General features: G+C 27.6%; 2 protein-coding genes across 3 annotated transcripts in view; both read right to left on the bottom strand.

Moving 5' to 3' along the window:
- Positions 1-1188: 1188 nt before the first annotated feature.
- The window catches only part of LOC101239717 (TBC1 domain family member 2B), a 115342-nt gene continuing 94377 nt past the window's right edge, over positions 1189-22153 (bottom strand). The window contains exons 25-37 of the mRNA XM_065791107.1: positions 21336-21380; positions 20496-20630; positions 15949-16086; positions 15699-15789; positions 14057-14157; positions 8880-8980; positions 8569-8677; positions 6511-6644; positions 6216-6317; positions 4769-4859; positions 4173-4579; positions 1887-1971; positions 1189-1671 (exon numbers count right to left, since the gene is read on the bottom strand). Of these exons, the coding sequence (XP_065647179.1) occupies positions 1627-1671; positions 1887-1971; positions 4173-4579; positions 4769-4859; positions 6216-6317; positions 6511-6644; positions 8569-8677; positions 8880-8980; positions 14057-14157; positions 15699-15789; positions 15949-16086; positions 20496-20630; positions 21336-21380 (1584 nt within the window). The 3' untranslated portion in view covers positions 1189-1626. The remainder of the gene's footprint in view (positions 1672-1886; positions 1972-4172; positions 4580-4768; positions 4860-6215; positions 6318-6510; positions 6645-8568; positions 8678-8879; positions 8981-14056; positions 14158-15698; positions 15790-15948; positions 16087-20495; positions 20631-21335; positions 21381-22153) is intronic.
- Positions 17250-19302, bottom strand: LOC136076983 (uncharacterized). 2 transcript variants are annotated; one of them, XR_010636741.1, is made up of 3 exons: positions 18731-19302; positions 18253-18537; positions 17250-18143 (listed from the first exon to the last, which is right to left on the bottom strand). XR_010636741.1 is itself a non-coding variant. In XM_065791106.1 (2 exons), exons 1-2 carry the CDS (start codon positions 19300-19302, stop codon positions 18495-18497), a joined length of 615 nt encoding a protein of 204 aa, XP_065647178.1. In that variant the 3' UTR covers positions 17250-18494. The 2 variants fall into 2 exon arrangements, 1 of the variants encoding a protein (XP_065647178.1); XM_065791106.1 differs by having other exon boundaries at positions 17250-18537.

The raw sequence follows: 22153 nt of genomic DNA, 5'->3' as shown, positions 1-22153 counted from the left end.
AGTTGCTATTTGAATTGCTTCGAAGCATCAGTAATATTCTCCTCTGATTTGTCACGAGAATTTTTGTTGTAGCTAGATTTTAAATATAAGAATATAAAATACCTGTTTGTAAACCCCGCAAAAATACCAACAATTCTAATTTGCTTCAAAAATACAACATAAAAAAATAACTATAATTTAACTATAAATATTACCTACTAATTTTTCTGAATTTTTTTTCTTTTAGTGGTTTTGTGACGTTTTATACGGAACTTGTTACTAAAAAGTTATGTTGTGACAAGGAGGGAGGGGGAGACGGTCTAAAACGGTTAAAAATTGCGTAACGTAATTTGTGGACGACCCTTTATTACATAAATTTAAATTGGGGATGCTAGCAGACTTTCTGAAAATTTCTTTTCCGAAATGATAAAGAGCTCCATTTTTAGAAATTGGATTGACCATATTGTCACCAAGGATGACACCATATTGTACTGAGAACTGTTTCCGGCAAATACAACAAATCAAAGCTCTAACATGCTGTGCTCAACTCGATAAGCTTCAAGAAAAGCCTTTAAAAAAATTGTCCGGGTCACGGCAGTATTCACCTCCTTCATAACAATACCTGTCTTCACATTACAAAATCGACGCAGCAAAAAATTATTGGAGCTTGGCTGCTAAGTGTTGTCTCATTTGTTCTACTCGCCTGACTTAGCGTCAGAAGTTTATTATTTCTTCAGATCACTAAAAACAGTTTATTATTATTTCAGATTATCTTAGGTAAATGCATATGCTACAAATAATTTAACAGTAGAACCTCTAAATAAATAAACCTCATCAGAAAAATCCCCAAAACCTTTTTAATCTTTTTCCTAAGTTTAAGTTAAAAAAATTATCGAATTACAAAATTAATTTAAAAATCTGATTTATGATCGTGATTTTTAAAAGTTATGAACATATTTTACCCGAGCAAAGTTTACCCACAAGTTTTTACAACATTTTTTATTCTGACTGCTTACTATATTTAAACATCGTAAATTTGCTTATTTTGCATCAAAGTAAACCTTTGCATAGAAATATCTTAAAATCCACGAGTTCAGCTCTACATTAAACCTAAAGATTGTTTTTGTTTTCATGTTCATGTTTTGGATTACATCTCAGGCAAAACAAATCCTGTTCTACATTTCTTAAGACAAATCTAAAAAACTTTAGTAAAATTGTTAAAAATATTTATCATTTGACAATAACTAACATAACATACTTTGAAAAAATACATAAAAAAATAAATTGTCCAATAAAAAAAGTAAATATAAATAATGAGAAAACTATAAAGATAAATTTTTTTTATTCGAATATTAAAGCAATGTTAGCTTAAAGAATTAAAAAAATCGAGAAACGTAAAGAAATTAACATTAAAAATCATGTACAAAGAAATGTCAATAAAATGACAAACATATAAAATAATTTATTTTACATATTTATGAAAAAAAAAAAAAAAACATAAATAAAAAATTTCAATTTCATATTTTTTTAAATAATTGTGCATGTACATAATTTTACAAAGCAATTGTCCTCCTAATGCATATTATACAGACACATAAATGATGAGCAACAAACTTTGAAATATAGAAAAAGTTGGGTTTTAGGTCATCATAACGAATAAGAAACCGTCTGCGCAAACCACATTTCACGACCCTAAAAACCACGAGCCAAATTGATTAAAAGAAACGCAAAGATAAGTCAAATTGAAATAAAACAGAATAAATGAGTAGGAATCAATTATAAAAACAATTATATAATAATATATGATATAATGATCAGTTATTGGATTAAAATTAAAAAAAATTTATATCTATTAAAAAAAAATATATATATATATTTTGGTTAGATTTGTTTACTTATAAACTTACGTCATGTTTTTCCGAAGACCAGAGAATAACAGAAGAATCGTCATTTAATGCACCCATGCAACTCAAAACTAATCGATTGTCATTCCTTAAATAAAATAAAAAAGTACTTAGCATATTAAAAACCAGGGAAAAAAAGTTTCTCAGACAAGAATAACCATAAAAGTGTTACTTGACAAAAATTGCTAGAGAAAAGAAAAATCACTTAACCAGGAATAATCTTAACAATGTTACAAATCCTAATAATCTTTTATTATAAACTTAATGCCTCGCTTGCTTTATTTTACAAATATAAACTTAGTACCTTGCTTGCTTTATTTTACAAATATAAACTTAATGCCTCGCTTGCTTTAGTTTACAAATATAAACTTAGTGGCTTGCTTGCTTTATTTTACTATCCTAGTTTACTGGCTATATTCTATATGTAAAAGATGTTTTTACCATATTAAACAGCCATGCAACAGTGAAAAAAGATGATATAAAGTAAAAATTTGATAAAATATATCTATATCTACTATATGCTATTAAAAGACAAATAATAAAACGGATTTGGATTAAATTTATTAACAGACTTTCGAGTCATAGTGTATTGACATATAACACAACGATCTTTCAATTCCATTATTATTGCTGGCGAATACAAATGCTAAATTTGATATTATTAACTCATTTAAATTCATTTCCAAAAACAACTTTAATAATATAATCTATTATATCATATAATATATTATAATCTACTATATATATTCTAACAATTTATATATTTTCAATTACACATTATGATTTTTGATTTTCATGTTGTATTTCTCAATATAAATATATATATATATATATATATATATATATATATATATATATATATATATATTTTAAACCTAATTCACTCCCAACAAGGCTGTAAGCAACTACTAATAAGTTTGGAGTTACTAAAAAATAAAGAATAGAGTTAAAGAGAAAGGAAATGGTTGACAGAAGAATTGAAAAGTTATAGGTTGTATAAGTTAGGAAAAGTTATAGGTTGTATGAGTCAGGAAAAGATGAAAATGGGAAAGAGTTCAAAAGGATTGAAGTAGAAAAAAACTAGACAAAAGTTTTTATAGCATGCAGGTACAGTAAAAAGACAGATACAGTAAAAAGATGTGACTTTGCTGAATGACAAGTTAAGTAAGAATGCGTTTTGGTTGATGGAGCTCCTTTGGGCAGCAATCATGATAGTATTTGTAGAAATGAGAAAGAGATGCAACTTTACAACGATGGGAGATCAGCCTCAAGCTTGGCAGATAAAGTACAACAATTTTTTCACTTAATTTCATATTACAATTTCTAAATTACATGTTTAGTTTCTTAATTACAAACTACAATTTCTAAATTATATGTTGTTTTTCTCAATTATATATTACGATTTCTAAACTACATCTCAATTACATATTAAGAATTCTTAATTACGACTTTCATGTTTTTAATTATATCTTGAAAAGGTTTAGTAAAGACAGATGATGATAATAAGATGTCTGTTGTCGCGGTATTTAATTGTTGTGGTGTTACTGGTACTTCAAATTACAAACCAGTTTACAGTTTTCCAATTTGTTTTTAAAAAATAGGTGCAAAAGAGCTACTGATTAGAAATAAAAAAGTTTTCTAAACGCATAAAAAAGTTTTCTAAAAACATTAAGGAAACATTTTTTCACCAATATTTATTTAAAACTCAATAAAACAATTTATTTGAACCAATAAAACAATAACTTAAATCAGTGTTTTTTAAAAGGGTGGATATGCTGAAAACATTTTTAGCAAATCCGCCCTTTTAAAAAGTGAAATAGTGAACAAAGAAAACAGTGAACAAATTTTTTTTTTTATTATTTGTTGATAGAAATTAAAAGGACATCTATCTGTGAACTTATCAGTGAAAAATAATAAAAAATCTTGTAAAATATCACAGTTAAAGGTTTTTAAAGCGAGTTTGAAATACAAAACCTGATAACTATGGTAACCTGGTAATTAAATCTGTTAGCTACTATTGCAATAACACATTGCACATAATCTTAAAAGACCTTGAGTTTCATTTGTTCAGAGAAATCTCCAAATAATTCCACTAATAATTCCACTTCTAACAAATCTACCTTTTGTTGTTAATAATTACATACAAAAAATTGATAACAGAAAATTTTTTAATAAACATATTGAAAAAAATTTTTTTTTACATTAAATTACACTAAATTTAACAGAGAATGTTAAATATAATATGTATATAAGTTGAAATTTAGAAAAAAACAAAACATAAAGAACAACCTGCATGGGATAAAACAGCTCACTCTGTTCTCTGAAACTCTTTGTATTTGATTCATTTTTACTGAATATTCTACATGACTATCAATATCAATTTGAGAAGAGCGTACACCTCCAAATTCTCTATAACTGGTTGATTGTGATCTACTTCGGGTTTCTTCTAAAAACTCATTGTCGCCTTCAATATCATGACAACATGTATTAACAGACAGTTTTGATCTAGTTGTTGGTATACCAAGAGTATTTTGTGGTATGCTTTTAAAATGAGATATGACATCATTTAGATCATCTTCTGTATTTTTAATAAAGACATCATTGATGATAAATCTACCATTTCCAAATCCAACCCATAGCTTATCACGAAAAGCCATTATTGTAGTTATTCCTAAATCACCTTTTTGACTTGTTTTCTAAAGATTTATTAATAAAAAACATTTTCAAATCAATATGATTATTGATTTAAAAACATATTTTCAAGATAGAAAAGTTTTTGACTATTTATACTTAAAAACAACACAAATCTCACAATTATTTATGACACGAAAGTTTGTTTCAAAAAAAAAAAATTAATGGTTAAAAAAAATCATCAAAATTAAAACCTTTTCGGAAGCCAGTCCACATTCTACCAAAATATCAACAGTAAGTAAGCAATAATAATTAACTTTATCCCATAAATGAACAACTGAAGAACTAGAATTAAGAATAACAAAAAAATATCAACAGTAAGTATGCAATAATACTTAACTTTATCCCATAAATGTACATTATTTGTACATGCATTCAAATAATGTATACATAATAGAAACATTATTTGTATGCAAAAAATGGCTGACAAGGATGGGGGTTTGTTTTTTCCTTAGGAAACTTTTTTTTTATAATTTTAATTTTTTCAAAAAAGTTTTATTTTGAAATAGTTTAATGTTTTTTTAACTATTATAGTCACATAAGCCATAGTGAAGTGTACATACATACATATGTACATTGTACATACATCGATTGACTCAAATAGGAATAGGCACAGTGGAGTATATAAATAGGGTTTATAAATTAAACTAACTTATATGAAAAAATTATTAAATTAAATCACACTATTTTTATGTGATTTCTAGGTGAAATAGTCAAAATAATTAATAATAAATACAAATAAGAAAAAATTTGTTGTACATGTGTACAAATAAGAAAAAAATTAGTTGTAAAAAAAAATTAGTTGTAAAAAAATGCCTAACCTAACTAAATATAGCATCGAGTAATTGATAACCTAACTAAATATCGAGTAATTGATAATAACCTAACTAAATATAGCATCGAGTAATTGATAATAACCTAACTAAATATAGCATCGAGTAATTGATAATAACCTAACTAAATATAGCATCGAGTAATTGATAATAACCTAACTAAATATAGCATCGAGTAATTGATAATAACCTAACTAAATATAGCATCGAGTAATTGATAATAACCTAACTAAATATAGCATCGAGTAATCGATAAAACTTTACTATTTTAGGTATTTGACATCAAAGTTACAAAAAAAATAAATTTAAAACTTGTAGCCAGAAACTTGTTGTCCAGAAAACTATTGGGATTCCGGAAAAAATAAAATTTTAAAAAAATATTCGGAATTCCAGAATTATCCGGTAAAAGATAATCCCTGAGAATGAAGAATAACAATAAAATACCAAAAGTTATAACAGTTAACTTTATTTCATAAATAAACAACTGAAGCACTAGAATTGAAAATAACAAAATTTAATGGAGATTTAAAAATTTTTTAAATAAAATTTCATTAATATTTTCTTTTTAATAATAAAAATTATTAATATATTAGTTCAGTAATCATTTCAGTTGTAAATTTATAAAAGTTGTTTATTGTTACAAGTTCAATTAAGTTCATGCTTTAAGTAACTTGTAATGAGTTTTCATTCTTGTAATTTGCTTTCTTTTTTTCAACTTAACATTTTGTTGTTTAACACTACGCTAAATTAAAAAAATAAATAAAATGAAAATAAAAATAAATGTCAAGTCTAAAAATAAAAATCTAACCTAATTACTGAACACCAGACCCCTATATCAGTTAATACCAATTGTGATACTGTATGTCTTTCTCTAGGACATATACGTAATGATATTTTTGTTTCAAGTGTTCTATAAATAAATTCAACAAGAATGACACCTTTCTACTAATATTAGCAACATCAACATCAACAAATAATAATAAAAAATAAAAAAATATTAAAATTCACAAAAATGATGAACACCATCTATTACCATTATAACCATCTTTTTGTATTAATTTTATACAATTAAACATAAAAAAAAAATTAAACTTTGAAATTACTTCATTTCCATTACAACAATTTTGTTTGCAGCCCCACACCAAAAACTATCACCAACAATGCATCCAGTGAACACAGGTGAACTGCTAATATCAATATAACTTGGCTCAACTTCAATATCTGACTGACTCATTAACTTCAAAAAAAAAATTAATAATTTATTCATTTAAACATTGTTGTTTCAGTGAAAAGTTTTATTTATTATAAAGAAAAATATTAAAAATAAGTGTCCCATAATTCAAAAGTAACCCTTATAAACAATGGTGTCATTTAAAAGCAACAAAAATTTTTCAATAAAATTTTTTGTTGCAATTTGTCAAAAAATAATATATGTATTTTTTATTTGTTTTTTTTTTATTTCTCCATAATATTCTTATTTATTGTCCATTATTTTCTTATTTATTACTTTGTTATATTTTATTTATTTTTCCATTCTCTGTTAAATATTGAAAAATATTTAAATTTAATGTTATTAATGTTAGTTTTATCCATAACTAATGCATTATGATTCATAACGTTAATTTAATGTTGTTAATGTTAGAATTATCCATAACTAATGTATTATTCATAACGTCATGAATCTCTGTTCGTGTTATGAATTTCCCCTGTTGAATAATAGCAGTAAAAACACAAAAAAATTTAACAAATTTAAAAATTAAAAAAAGTATACAAAGAAAAAAGAAAAAAAAGTTAACTTAGTCCAGATTATAAAGGAATAGCTTACCAATAATTCAATAGGAAGAAATTACTTATAATAAAGTAGGAATACATCAAACTAAAAGAGAAATTTGTATAAGGAGTATTTTCTATGTTAAAAGCTTAAGTTAAAAGTTTCCATTAATAGCTTTTATTCAATTATTCTTATCATAGAATTAAGCACTGAATAATTTTTGTTAAATATACATTAGATATAGTTATGGCTTCAACATCACAAACTTATTTTTTATAAATTAAACTGAATTTACTGAAAAATAGCAAAACAACAATTGAACCATAATAATGAAATTAAAGTTATAAACTGGTAATGACAGATGCAAACATTTTAAGTACAAATTGTGTTTTAAAATTGCGCTTTGCACACTTTTCCAAGGCTTATTGTTCTCCCTTACTCATAACATTTACTTTAAATTTGTTTATCCAAGCCTTTTTGTTCTTCCTTACTCATAACATTTACTTTAAACTCGTTTATCAGAGCCTTATTGTTTTTCCTTACTTATAACATTTACTTTAAACTCGGTTATCCAAGCCTCATCGATCTTCCTTACTCATAACATTTACTTTAAATTTGTTTATCTAAACTATTTTTTATTTTTTTAAAACCATTTTAATCTTCTTTTTTCTGAGTTAAGGGAACTTTTTCTGTAAGAGCCTTAAACAATGAAATAAAAAGAAAGAAGCACTAGCTTCTTTCTTTTTCTTTCCTTGTTTACAACTGTTAGAGTGTCTTAAGAAGAAATTAGCAATAAAACTTTAAAAATAGCAGCTCAAAGTTTTTCAAGAGTTGAATGGCGATGAATTCAAAAGTAATATTTTAAATTTATCCCCACTTAACATTCTCTTTAAACCAAGTTAGTATAACTAAAATTGAAAATATGTCTACAAACCTATGGCAAAATTCTTAAAAGATATTATTGAAACCATTTCTTCAAACTTGTTAATTTGGTTTAAAGAAAGCAAGAGAAAGGATGGCAGGAGGAGAGGGGGGGGGGGGGAAGCAACATCTAAATGACTGTTAAAATAAGCATAACCTAAATAACAAAAAGTTATTAATAAACTTACATGAAATGAAGTTTTAAAAGTATTGTTAGTTTTAAAAAAAATCCCAGCAAATTTTTTTTATGATGCAAAAGTATATGCAAAGTAGCTGACCATGACCACAATTAAAGTGCCTAATCATGGCCAACCATTAATAAAGTGGCTGACCACAACCATAAATAGTGCTATATATTATTATAATATCTATATAACATTTGGATCAGCCCTTTGCTAACCAATATTCTGTTTAGACCTGATTAAATTTTTTATAATCAACCAAAGAGTATAAAACATTAAAAACTTACATTAAAAAAAGCTATTGTACCATCCATAAGCGTTAATGCTACATTCCCATGCATGTCACATGAAATACTTAATGCACAACCAGCTAACTGCACACTCCAGATCTCCTTTCTAATAAAAATTTTAAATATAATACATCAACTGCAACAACATTTTTATTTTCTTTACATTAAAAAGGAAATATGTACTAAATTATTGTATATATTACATATTACATTATATTACGTATACTACAATTATATGTTAGCAAAACACTCAACAACAGTAGTATTTAAAACACAGGTAACAAATCAATGAAACAGTTTTGACGCACTTTGTTTCAATATCAATAGCATGTAGCATTGATTTCATGGTGGATACCAACATAATGTTACATGTTTCAAGCCTGCACATTGCAATGCATCTGCAATCTACCTGTAAAAAAAAAGTGAGGATGATTTTGCAACATCTTAAATTTTATATAATTTATATCTATTTCATGTTCAAACTTCTAAAGCAACATGTTATAACAAACTTTATAGTTGATATAAAATCTTTGTTATAAAAAAGTTTGCACAACTTTCTAAACATTTTTGCAGAAACTTTGCATTGAACGAAATTCAATGAATAAAAAAATACTAATTTGACTTGGTATGATCAATTATACCTGTTTTAGTTATCTTACTGATAGAGTTGCAGTATAGTCAATCATCAAATGTATATTCAATCCTACTTGTAATATATAGAGTTTTTACAATTTCATGAGTCTGCATTATTATGACACTGAGATTGACAGAGACAATAACTTTACTATTTGAAAATATCAAACTCTGGAAGTTAATAGTAATGAAGACAGTAAATAGGGTGACAACAAGTTTATATCTTTTTTTAAAAATTCAAATTTTTTTTTTAATATCTTCACTTTCAATACAGCTGCAAGCAACCACTATTACGGTTGGAAGTAACTGGAAGAGAAAAGATGAAGTTTATAGAGCAAAACAATGATTTAAGACAACTTAAAAGATTGCAAATTATATAAATTAGGAAAACAAGATGAAGAGAGCGAATTTTAAAAGAACCAATGTTTGAGAAAAAACTAGATGGATAAGAATTTTTGGAGTACTTTGGAACAGTCACAGTAAAAGGATGAGACTTAATCGAATGACAAGTAACACAAAAAATTAATTTTAGTAGATGGCACAAGAGACACTAGCTCTTTAGAGGAGTGCCCTTATAGTACTTATAGAAAAGAGAAAGAGAAGCAACATTATGACAAAGTGATATTGGTTGGAGGTTGGCTGCAGGAGCAGGTCCAACTATGTTTACATTGCGTTCTCGCTCAACCTCATCATCATTCATCAAACTCAAAGGAAGTGAGATCTTTTTCAATGATTATCATAATCATCATTATTATCATCATAATGATGATGATGATCATCATCATAATCATCACCATTATCATCATGATCATGATCATCATCACCAACAGCATAAAAGAGGAAGGCTAAAGGCTGATGATGATGATGATGATGGTGATCATCATCATCATTATGATCATGATGATGATGGCTTAAAAGAGCATAAAAGAGGAAGGCTTTAGCCTTCCTCTTTTATACTGCTTCTCTAATATAAACAATCTAGAGCATTTTTTTCTTAACTAAAGCTCATTTATATAATATGTAAGACACTCACTTCAAGTTTTCTTACTTTCTACTAAAGATGCTACCTCTCTACATGCTGATACCTAAACTACTTTAATCTTTTTTAACAAGCGTTATTTGATTCATTTTTTCTAATCTGTCTAAGATTATGCCTCCTTTTCTTGTCTTGCTAGAGTCACACCACACGTCCATCTGATCATCGTCTCTTTCAGCAAATACTACACCATATAAATACTTATGTTTATATAACAATGAAAGGATATTGTATGCCAGCATCTAAATAAATAGCAAACATATACATTTATATCAATAATATGTATGCATAAAGTGCATCTTAGAAGCTTTTATTCCTTATGGAATAAAAGTTTGGAAGCTTTTATTAATTCTCTTCAGTTTTAAGTCAAGCCTCATTCTACTCCACATTCTTCACCATCTTGAGCAGTTGCTTTATTAAACATTAATCTTTTTTTAAACTTTTTTTACAAGAACATCTCTCTTAAGAACAAGTGTCTTTTTATTATTGCAAGAAGCCAATGTAAAAAAGTCCTGTCTGATGTTAAGCTCTGTTATTCTCATTTTATTAAATCTTGTATCTTATCTTGGATGCTAGACTTTTGGTTAGTCTTCAACAGTGTCATTAACTAAAGTAAGTCTAACATTTAATCTCTAACTCATGGGTCTGATCTTTTTACTTCTCCCCAGAATAAAGCATAGTTATTTGCAAAGAAATTTTACTCTAATTTGACTCTTGAATATAATGGCCATACACTTCCTGACAGTTAAACAGATTAACCCATTGTTAAACATTGAAACCACTTTGGCTTCCAATGCTAAAGTTAATTCTCAATTAAACACTTCTACAGTTTGTGCTCCGAACAAGATTTCCATCATAGTCTTAAAAAAGTGTTCTCCAGAACTTTCTTCAAACTTTGCAAAACTTTTAAAAAGTGCTAAATAGGTGGTTCCAATTTTTTCAAAACTCTAGAAAACACTTTGATCTCTCTAACTATCCTACGATTAGTCTTCACTCTGTTATTAGTTTCTTTATATAAAGGTTTTGAGGTTATTAAAATATTCCTTTCTAACTGCAGTTGTCAAGTTATTCTTGAAGACCTACCCTCCTCTTTATTTCAAATAGTTTTAAGGGTACCACAAGGTTCTATATTTGCTCCTGTATTGTTTCTTATCTACAATAACAATCTTCATGAAACCTAAACTGGCTCTATTTGCTGACGACTTAACTTTATACTCTTTTCTTGACAAAAAATCTTCACTTTTTAATTGCTTAGAACAAGCAGCAGATTTTTAATCTGATCTCTCTTCTGTAACAGCCTAAAGCTTGTAGTGGCTTATGGATTTAAATTTTGGACTTAAATGAATTTTTGTTAGACAACAAAACTCATTTACTTACTGCAAAAAAACATTTCAATATTGTTGGTATTCCTATATTGACAAACAACAACTCTCAGACCTGCTTTATCTGCCAAGCTTGAGCCACTCTCCCATGGTTGTAAGGTTGCATTTCTTTCTTTTTTCTACAAATACAATCATGGTCAATGCTCAAATGAACTATAATCTCTAACAATAAACCAAAACTCATTCTTGCTTGGCTTTTTATTCAACAAATTGCATCCTTTAACTGTATCTGTCCCTTTATGTTATAAAAACTTTTATTAATTTGGTTTTTTTCCTTGAACATCAAATAAATCTTATAAATCTTACTCATCTTAATTTTTTCTTTTTTTATACAACTTACAACTGTTTAAGTTTTCAGTTATACCTTTCCTAGTATTTCTTTATTTTAAAGTAACTCATAATTAATAGTGGTTGCTTGCAATGTTGTTGGAAGTAGATTAGATTTTAAGAGTATACAAATATTTAAAAATTGTAAATGTAAGCAAAAAATTATAATATACAAAGTATTATAAACTTTTTCTAGCTCCGGCTATCAACCTCTGCTAAATCTTATAATTTTGCCGGGGCCAAATAAAAGTATAGGGCTAAGGATAGAACCTTGAGGAACCCCTGAAGTTAAAGGATATGAAGAAGAGTGCTGTCCATCTAGGAAAACTTTTATGCTATGATTGGTGAGGAAGGATTCAATAGTCTTAAAGATGTTACCTAATACACCATAAAAAGAGAGCTTATAGACAAAAACAGAATGCAAAACTTTATTAAAGGCTTTAGAAATGTCAAGAGCAATATCCCTAACCTCTTTACATCTATCTAATGTACAATAAAACCTATTGGTTATTACCATTAACAAATTGGCAGTAGAATGAGAAGATCAAAATCCATATTGATGAATAAAAAGTAAGTTATTAGATCCAAGATGTGAGATTAAGTGTTTATTAATTAAAGACTCAAAAATCTTGCATTTGATAGGAAGAAAGCTGATGGGGCAGTAGTTAGATGAGTCAGATCACTCTCCAGAATTTTTAAAAATAGGGATAACAGGTGCTGCTTTCCAGCAGGCTGGAAAACAAGACTCTGATAAGCGCTTGTTAAATAGTTTTGAAACTATAGACGACAGCTCCAGAGAACACTTCTACAAGACTATAACAGGTATGTTGTCTGGACCACAAGCTGTAGAAGAGTCTGAGCAAAAAACCACTTTAGATACAGAAGCTGGAGTGATACAAAGGTCAAGCAATAAAATAACCTATATCAGGTAGAACATGACTAGAGGAATCAAGAGATGATATTGATGAGAAATACTTTAGCAAACAATTCAGCCTTGTCTTTAGATAATGTGACAAAATCTGAAGCATACAAGAGAGGTGGAAAACAGATTTGCCCTTATTATTGATACTGTTACAGATTCTCCAGAAGCCACGAGAGCCTAATTTTTGAGATGATCTACAAGATTTTGTTTCAACAAAACCTTTTTACAATGGTTTCTGGCTATAGTAAACAGATGCCTGTTTTCTTGAGAATTGTTTTACTGATAGATATGAAAGTATTGGTTAGGATTGGAAATTGCAGCAGTACAATAAGAGAAAAATCATGGAGAAGAGTTAGGCTTGACTTGGAAACATCAAGAGGGAATAAAGATTCCATGCCAGCCTGAATCCAAGAAGTTACATAAGAAGCACATTTGTCAGCAGAAAGACAAAAGATTACTACCCAAGGGCTATCATGAAGAAAATAAAAAAAACTCTAGGAAAGAGTCCCAGTCAGCTTTAAGGTAGTTGTATGAGGTACAATGATAGGGGGATACTGATGATGAAAAAAAATGAGATAATTGTTTTAGAGAGATCAAACTGTGATCAGAAGCACCTAAAGGTGAATGTGGAGAAACTGAACACTAAGATCAGAAACAAGACATAATTCAAATAGAGAAGGTAAATGATTCGAATTGTCTGGAAAGCAACTGCAAAGTTGACTATTTGTGTTAGAGATTGAGAAAGGCCAAAGTTGAGGGTCTTAACGCCTTCAAGCCACTGACACTAGAGCCAAGTCATTCAGTGTGATGAGCATTAAAGTCACCAACAACAACAGTATTGGCTGAAGGACAAAGAGAAATCATTTTTAACAGGTATTTATTTTTAATAATTTATGATATTGTCCATGCTTAAGCAAGGAAACATACTAATTTAGTCTTACAGTCAATTACCTAAATTCAATCAAAATAATTTTTTATCAGATGTTTCATGTTTTTTAAAATTTCAATGCACATTCATAAGTAAAGGAACTTTAATTTCCTGTAATCTACTTTTTATGTAATTTTGTAATATTGTTAACAAAAAAAAAATTATTTACTATTTATTTGTTATACATGATTTATTTGATATTTTAATAATAAAATTTTAATAAAAAAAAAGGAAGAAAAGTTTTTTTTTCCTCATACCTGCCAATCAATAGGTACTGTAGTTCTGCTAGATACATTTAAAACAAACACTTGCCCTTTAAGGTCTGAAGTGCCCAGTATCCATACATAATTGTGATTTTCTGAAATATATTATTAAATAAAAACAACAAATTTTTATAACTTTCTGTAAAAAAAAAAGTCAGGAGTTTTTATTTATAATTTTTACATGCTTGTTTTGTCATACATCATAATTATCTATTTTCAACAGATGTAAACAGATTTTTTAATCTGTATTTTCAACAGATTTGAACAGATTCACATTAATACATTACTTTTACACAATGGAGAAAGCTTTTTTCGAAAGATAAAAAGAGTGGTTGCTACAATAAATGTAAATGTACTTCAATGATGGTTCATGCAAGGTTAAGTACACAAAGATGGATTTTTACATTACATGCAAGGAGTACAGTTACATGCAAGGAGTACAGTTTGGGGCAGCACTCTTTTTCTTTATTATTCTTTCTTTCTTTTTTTTTTTCTTTTTTTTTTTGAAAAAGTAGTATAGTATAAAGTAAGCAAAAAAAAGTTCATAGATCTACTTTAAAAAGGATATTATCAAGACTTATAGGTCAAATACAAAATGTTAACTTGAACAGACTTGGGGTATTCCCACAACTCAAATTACTTATAGTTAAGAAATAATTATGTTTAAAGTTACATATGCATACTTAAGTTATTTATAGTTGTATAAGTATAAAGTTAATAATAACAATAATTAAGAAATAAATTTATTATTTAAATTTGAAATTTATGGAAACTTTTAAATAATTTAATATATATAAATTAATTCAAAACACCAAAATTTTAAATTTCTGAAAGTTTTGGTCTTGCACAAGTCATTAGTTGCCTACCCAAATTCAAAGTGATAATTATAGTGATGATGTCTTTTTGTTTTTTGAAAGCTGTAATGTTTTTAGGAATGCATTTGTTTTGTAAATACTTTTCTTTACATAATGCCCAAAATTATTTTTACTTAAGGCTCCATAAAATATTTTTGTGTCTTTCATCTTCTTATGCAACACTTACAAAAGAATTTACTATTTGGTGTGCAAAGAATTAACTGTTTTGCCTTGCCATTGTTTTTCTTATGATCTGATTTAATTGATAGAAATGATTTCTGCACACTTTTAAGTTTTACTTAGTATCTAATAAACTATTCATGCAAAACAAGAAAAATAGTTGGTTATTATACTCAATTCATATGTTAGGTCACAATTTCCTAATATCATTTTTGTGTTCTTGAGGTAAAAAAGTGTGATTTAATTTTTTAAAAAAAGAAGAAAAAAACTAAGAATAAAGAAAGAAAAGATTGCTGCCCTATGCCAAACCCTCAGTCAATGTAGCAGCACTCCATTGTGGGTTAGGCTATTTGATAGTCGATGTATGTACTGAAGTTGATGTATGTACTGAATATATATATATATATATATATATATATATATATATATATATATATATATATATATATATATATATATATATATATATATATATGTATATATATGTATATATACACACAGCATATTATAACAATTGCTGATTTTAAAATATGCTTAGCTTATTACATAATACTTATAGTAAAAACAATAACATACATACAAACAACTTTAAAAATATTAACCTTCACACTGAACACATTTTATTATTAAATCATCATCCAATTCATCCAAATTTTCAGCTACAGACACCATCATAGGTTTTGGAGTAAATTTCTTAAACAAATTTAAATTGAAACATCAAATTACAAAATAAACAGAATTTAGTAGAATAACAATTTTATATAAACTTTATTTGTGTTTCTAAGTATTCATACTTTATGCCTTTTATTTCTTATACTTTCTAGGTATTCATATTATATTAGATATTCATACCAACTTCTGCTTTTTTTTCTCATATTCTTCATCTTCTAACTTTCTTTTCAAACTTTCTTCTTCTATATCTTTTAAATACTTCACATAAAGGTCATTGTATAAGTTAAAGTCCTTTTGAAAATTCCTTTCAAAAACCTCCTAAATATTAAAAGAAATATATATATATTAGGGTGTCCCAAAAAAAAAAAAAAAAGCTCTCTACTGATTCCCATTCTATGTGACCTAAATAAGTACTAAAAAAAATTTGACGGTTTTATTTTGACAGGAAGTGCTAGATGTAAAATCTGAGTTTTACTGTTTTAATGTTAAACTAGCTTAACATTAATAGAAGACACATTTTAGAAAATTAAAACAAAACAATTAGATGCGTATAAATCATTTCCAATTGTTTTCTACTATTTAACTTGATAGATTATATTTATAAATTTGAAAATACAAAAAAAAAATACATGAAAACTAATATTTATTAGCAAATTTAAGATTTTATTGCGGTGAAACATTTCTCAAAAAATACAACTTTTTGAACAGTTCCCAAGCTCCTTTTTAGTCATAGTTTTTTCTAGACTTTTTAACTACAAAAAGTACATTTTGAAGATGATCTTCATCTCTAGTAGCTGAAAGAAAATCTTTAATGAGCTTAATGTTTCTTTCTGCACCATCATTTACAACAGATATGTTTTTGATCCATGCAATAAAATCTAGCAACTGAGGATGGTTAAAAACTTCTATAGTATTAAGACTATTATTAAGCCATTCTTTTATACTTGCTCTTGATATTTTAAAATGTTTGAAGAGAAGGTAGCTTTGCTCGGAAATCAACTCAGGTAGCTCTGTGGTCTCTCCAATTTGTACATTTGATGGTTTACAACGCTGAAATTCATTCGGCTCTTCAAACTCAATCAGAGCTAACAGCATTCTTAGCTTTGTTTCAGAAGGAACTTCTTTATCCCCAAAGGACAAAACACAGAGTTGCGGAGTTAAGTACCACATACGGCATCCCATGCTGAGAAGCAAAGCATTTCCAATATTCTTACTAACTTTTCTCAATGCATAGGCTGTCTGGATAGCTTTCAAATCATTGTAGGGAGCCAGAAATCCTAAAAAACTTTTTAAAAACCATGGAACATAACAAATTGCAATGAACAAACTTGCATCCTTCAATTGCAGCACTTCTTTTTCTGTCAAGATATTACTGATATCTTTAGTCATATAAAGAGTCAGGATGTAGATGGCATCTGCTAAAAACCTTGCCTCATGGCAGGCGCCAGGTTGATGGAACTTAAAATCTTGTACTTCCACTCCAAGGAAGAAGGAGGCAAGCTTACAAACTATACCATAATCATTCCTTGAAAACACTTTATCAGTAGTTGCATTAGTCAAAAATGTTTTAGCTTCCTCTGCAACAGTGCGAAGAACAGAGCCAATCTTCAGATCATCTCTTTGCCATTTGCCAGTCCAATTTACATAAATTTTTCACTTCATTCACTTTCTCACAGATTTCAGGCCACTTGTTCTTTAGCTTGACATAAAGAGCTCTTATTGGACCTTTAGTTTTCTCACCAGTAAGGGCAGCCATATAGTGAGATACATGTACTTCATATATGTGTCTCCTACACATTATCCACAAAATTGGTAATTTCAAAATATCTGTAAGAATTTGGACTGCTCCATTTACTCCGCCTGTATTGCTTGCAGTTGTATCACAGCATATACCAATGATCTGCTCTGTACATCCGTAATATTCTAAAAGATTGTGCACTTGTTCTGCTTGGTCAACTCCCTTTGAAGAGGGACATTGAACAACACCTAAAAGATGGTCTTCCATGGTATCGTCATCCGGGGAACTCACTGAGACTGCAAGTCGCTCAATTTTTTGGATAATGTTAAGCCCAGTGATAATTTGTTCCAACAGTTTGGTATCAAAATGAAGAATAAGCCGTCGGCCTTTAAGATGATTAGATATTGAAATCCACTCCGAGTCTCCTTCAAGTTCTACATATTTGAACTTTTTTCTATGAAGTGTGCTTCTTGAAAGCGGCATATCATTAATTTCTATACCTCCAGCTTTAAATACTTCACTTAAAATTGCCAGATGAGGTCATACACCAACATTGAACCTTGTTGCTGAAACAGCAGTACATTCAATGGGCTTTTCAACATTCACTGCTAGATTTATCGTATCTCCAGAATTGTACCTAGGTATCATTTTATAATATTTTTCTACCTATTTATAATTATATACTTTTCAATAAAACAGCTTTAGCTTGTGAAAATTACAACTATGTTATTAAAATAATACTATACCTGCGTTTCCGACCGTTACCCAGGAAATCATCTTCCTCGCTGATTTCACAGTCCTCGTTTGACTTTTCTTCCTCACTGCTGAATTGAATCTCTTCTGTCATGGAGTCATGTGACAAGAAAACATCATTGATATCTTTTAAGTTTTTCTGTCTCTCTAATTCTTTCTCTCTCAACTTACCTAGCTTGTTCTTTCTCCTGTTTGCATCCAGTACTCTTCTACTGTAGTCTTCATCGACTTTTGTTTACATATATCCTTTCCTATGTAACTTCTGGTCTTCATAAAAACTAAGAAATATTTAAATCTATTAAGCCATTTATAAATAAATTAATAATTGTTCTAGTTTTTCTTGGAAGATGACCAAACCATGTAAAGAGTTAAACGTAAATATTTTAAAGGAAATAATATGCTATTACTTAAGTTACTTTTAATTGGAAAAAAAATCTCACTACTAAAAAAAGTGTTATTTAATGAACTTACTTTATATCTTCCAGCTTGGCATCATCTGTTCTCAATCTATCAGCAAGAATATCTTTTTTAAAATTCTTAGTCGAGATGTCAAAAAGCTGATAGGATTCTGTGAGAAAATCTTTCTCTAACTTTGATTGCTTATCAAGACTGCTGTTCCAGTTTAGAGAAGACAATTTAATCAATTTCTTGTATTTTAAATTAAGTTTAATGATTTTAGTCTTTATATTGTACCCACAAATCACAAATTTCTTGCCAAACCCAGCATTATCCCAAATTTTTTTAATCCTAGATACCAAACAAGAACTACCAGGATCTGTACAAACACCATTTTCACAAACAAGATCCTTGGATTTCGATTTCAATTTGCAACCAACATTAGTAGAAGTGGGTTTGTATTTAACTTGTGACTCGCGAAGGATAAATTGATAGTATCTAAGAATATCACCATTAGATGGAAGCTGTCTCTGAGGTAACTCCCTCAGTGGGTACTTCAATAGGTAAATATACCTCAACCTTTCTGTATTTTTCCGTTTTATCTTATTCTGTCCTATGATCTTCTTTTTTTTAGCTGTTCTACCCATTTTTATATGAATTTCGAAATAATCAGTTTTTTAACTAAATTTATACTAAATGTTACACTTGCATCAAAAATCTATGAAGTCGTTATTCCCTCTTGTATAATATTTTATCTAAGTTTACCGTTACGGCTTTTATAACCGTTTACACGAGAATTTCTTCGTGCAAAAATTAGAATTCCTTCGTGCACAAATAGTTCCATTTAGAAATTTTTTCCTTCAAAAAAAATTTCTAAATGGAGTTATTTGTGAACCAATCCATGGGGAATTATACGAACTAATAATATTGTCCAGAGGGAAAAATATCAATCTCTAACAATGTTCATAGGGAATGATCCTATTCTTTAATAATATCTTATGGGAATTATTTGTGTACCAATTATTACATCATATTAAAACATATTGAAATACTAGATAGCACTGTTTTTTAGTAAATACACATAAGTGTACAAAACCGTAAAACTCAGAATTTACATCTATCACTTCTAGTCATTAAAAAATTAAAAAAAAGATTTTGGTAGCTATTTAGGACCTATAGAATGGGGATCAGTTGAGAGCACATTGAAATTTTTAAAAAAGTGTGTTTTTGGGATACCCTAATATATATATATATATATATATATATATATATATATATATATATATATATATATATATATATATATATATATATATTATATTATATAATATAATATAATATAATATAGTCAATAAAACAATAATAAGTACAACAAAACAATAACACTAAAATAATAACAATAACAATAAATTAATAATAAGGTCAAAAAACATAAATAAGGTCAATAAATATCAGCAAACAAATAGAATCCTAAGTATTTAACAATGTATAAAGATAAACTTTTTTTTAAAAACATATTTAACATATACCACATATTTTTGCAATCATTTTGGCTAAACAAGAAAGTGATTTTTTGACAAAACAAACTCACTGGCCACACTAATTAAATATATATATTTTTTAATTAGTGTGGCTAGTGAGTTTTCACAGGCTAAACTAATTAAAAATTTAATAACAGATTATTTAGTAAATAATTTTCTCTTTCAAATAAAAAAAAAAAAAAAAAAATTTTTAGGGTTAAAAAATTTCTTAATCAGTATATCATTTTCCACAGCAAAAATGTTTCTCCTTTAAATAAGTTTTCAATTTTTATTTTAAGAAATTAAAACTAAAAAAAAACCTTTAATAAACTCTCAACGTCATAAAACATCTTTCCGAACGCTTTGAGTTTTCTCATTGCTGATAAAGTTTCTTTGCAAGAAAGAATTTTTTTCTTTTGAAGCTTGATTAAAGTTAGAGCAAAAGGATACAAAATCTGAAAAACAGAATTGAATATTGTTTATATATGAAGTCACAATAAATGTTTCTATTTAACCTCATATGGATTAGACATAATAACTATAAACAGACAAATCAAAGATGCCATATAATGAATATTTTAAAAGAAGTAAAGAATTAATCATCTTTTACAAATCAAATCAAAAACAAATCAAAAAAAGATAATATTGTTTGACAGTTTATATTTATTATTTCAAAGTTTTTTTTTTAACATTTGCATGTTGTTAATAAACACATTTTATCAAAGTTAAAAAAAAATAAAAAAACAAAATATTTGTATAAAAAGTTTTATTAAAAAATGCTCTAACATTGAGAGTGTGTTTATTGACCACATGCTGTTTGGATTTACACAAGAGAAGTAAAACCAAAAATTCAAAATTTAACAAACTACTCAGAAAACTAGCATGATAAAAAGTATTTAGGATAAATAAGAAATTGTAAATTTATTTATAGCTATGTAAAAATATGTCCCAATAAAATTAAAAAATAGAAAAAATTAACACTGATATGGTCAGATTGCAAAGATCTTGATATTATCATGTAAAGCATATTATTAATCATGCTAGTTTTCTTTGTCAATATATCTTGTAGAGTATAATAATATAACAATATATCATGTATTGCAAACAATAAATAGTTTTACTATTTTTGATAAAAGAAATAATAAACAAAAAATAACTACCTTATGACCATAAAACAAAAAGCAATCCCAAATATTTAATACAACCTAAAAAATTAAACAAAAGTATTTGTTTTTAAATTAAATATTATTTTTAAATTGTTAGGCTTTTCAACTTTCTAAATAATCTACTTATGGGTTTTGCTCACTACTTTTGTTGACTGCAATATTTTAAATGTTTTTTTTAATATCAACTTGACCAGGCTCCTTCAATATATTCACTTGTCAATATTGAACATTGTGGTAACTTTAATAATCATCATACTTAATACCTTGCCTTTAGTACCAATGACTTTGCTGAAACTAAATATCAAAACTTTGGTCATCCTCAATCTTTTAACTATATTCAAGTTTCTAACTTGTTCTTCAGACAACCCATAACTTACTTTTGCTGATTGATTTGTGTCTGGTTATTGATTCTAGTTTGTACTAAGTCTTAAGGATAGGCTAGAAATATTTGCAAAAAACATTTCCTCTGATTCATTTCTAAAATCTAATAACAACACTCTTGCTGACATTCCAGACAAACACTTCATTTATAGTTATGCAACCAAACCTCTTCTCTTGATTACAATGACTAATTGCAATCAAACCTCCTTGTCTCGATAGCTAAAATTATTTCTCACTTAAACACTTCTACAGCATGTTGTTCTGTTAACATTCATGTAACAGTTTTATAAAAGTGTTCTGCAGAGCTCTCTTTTTTTCTCTCCATTTTAACAAGTGCTTAGATGAATCTTATTTTCCTACCTGCTAGAAACTGGAATTGTGATTTGAATTTAAAAACACCAAGCAATAACTTGATAATATTTGATAGCCTA

The sequence above is a fragment of the Hydra vulgaris genome, chromosome 02, assembly GCF_038396675.1.
Source record: "Hydra vulgaris chromosome 02, alternate assembly HydraT2T_AEP".
NCBI classification, from domain to species: Eukaryota; Metazoa; Cnidaria; class Hydrozoa; order Anthoathecata; family Hydridae; genus Hydra; species Hydra vulgaris.
The sequence above is the reverse complement of the archived record's forward strand: the minus strand, read 5'-3'. Positions and strand labels throughout refer to the sequence as shown.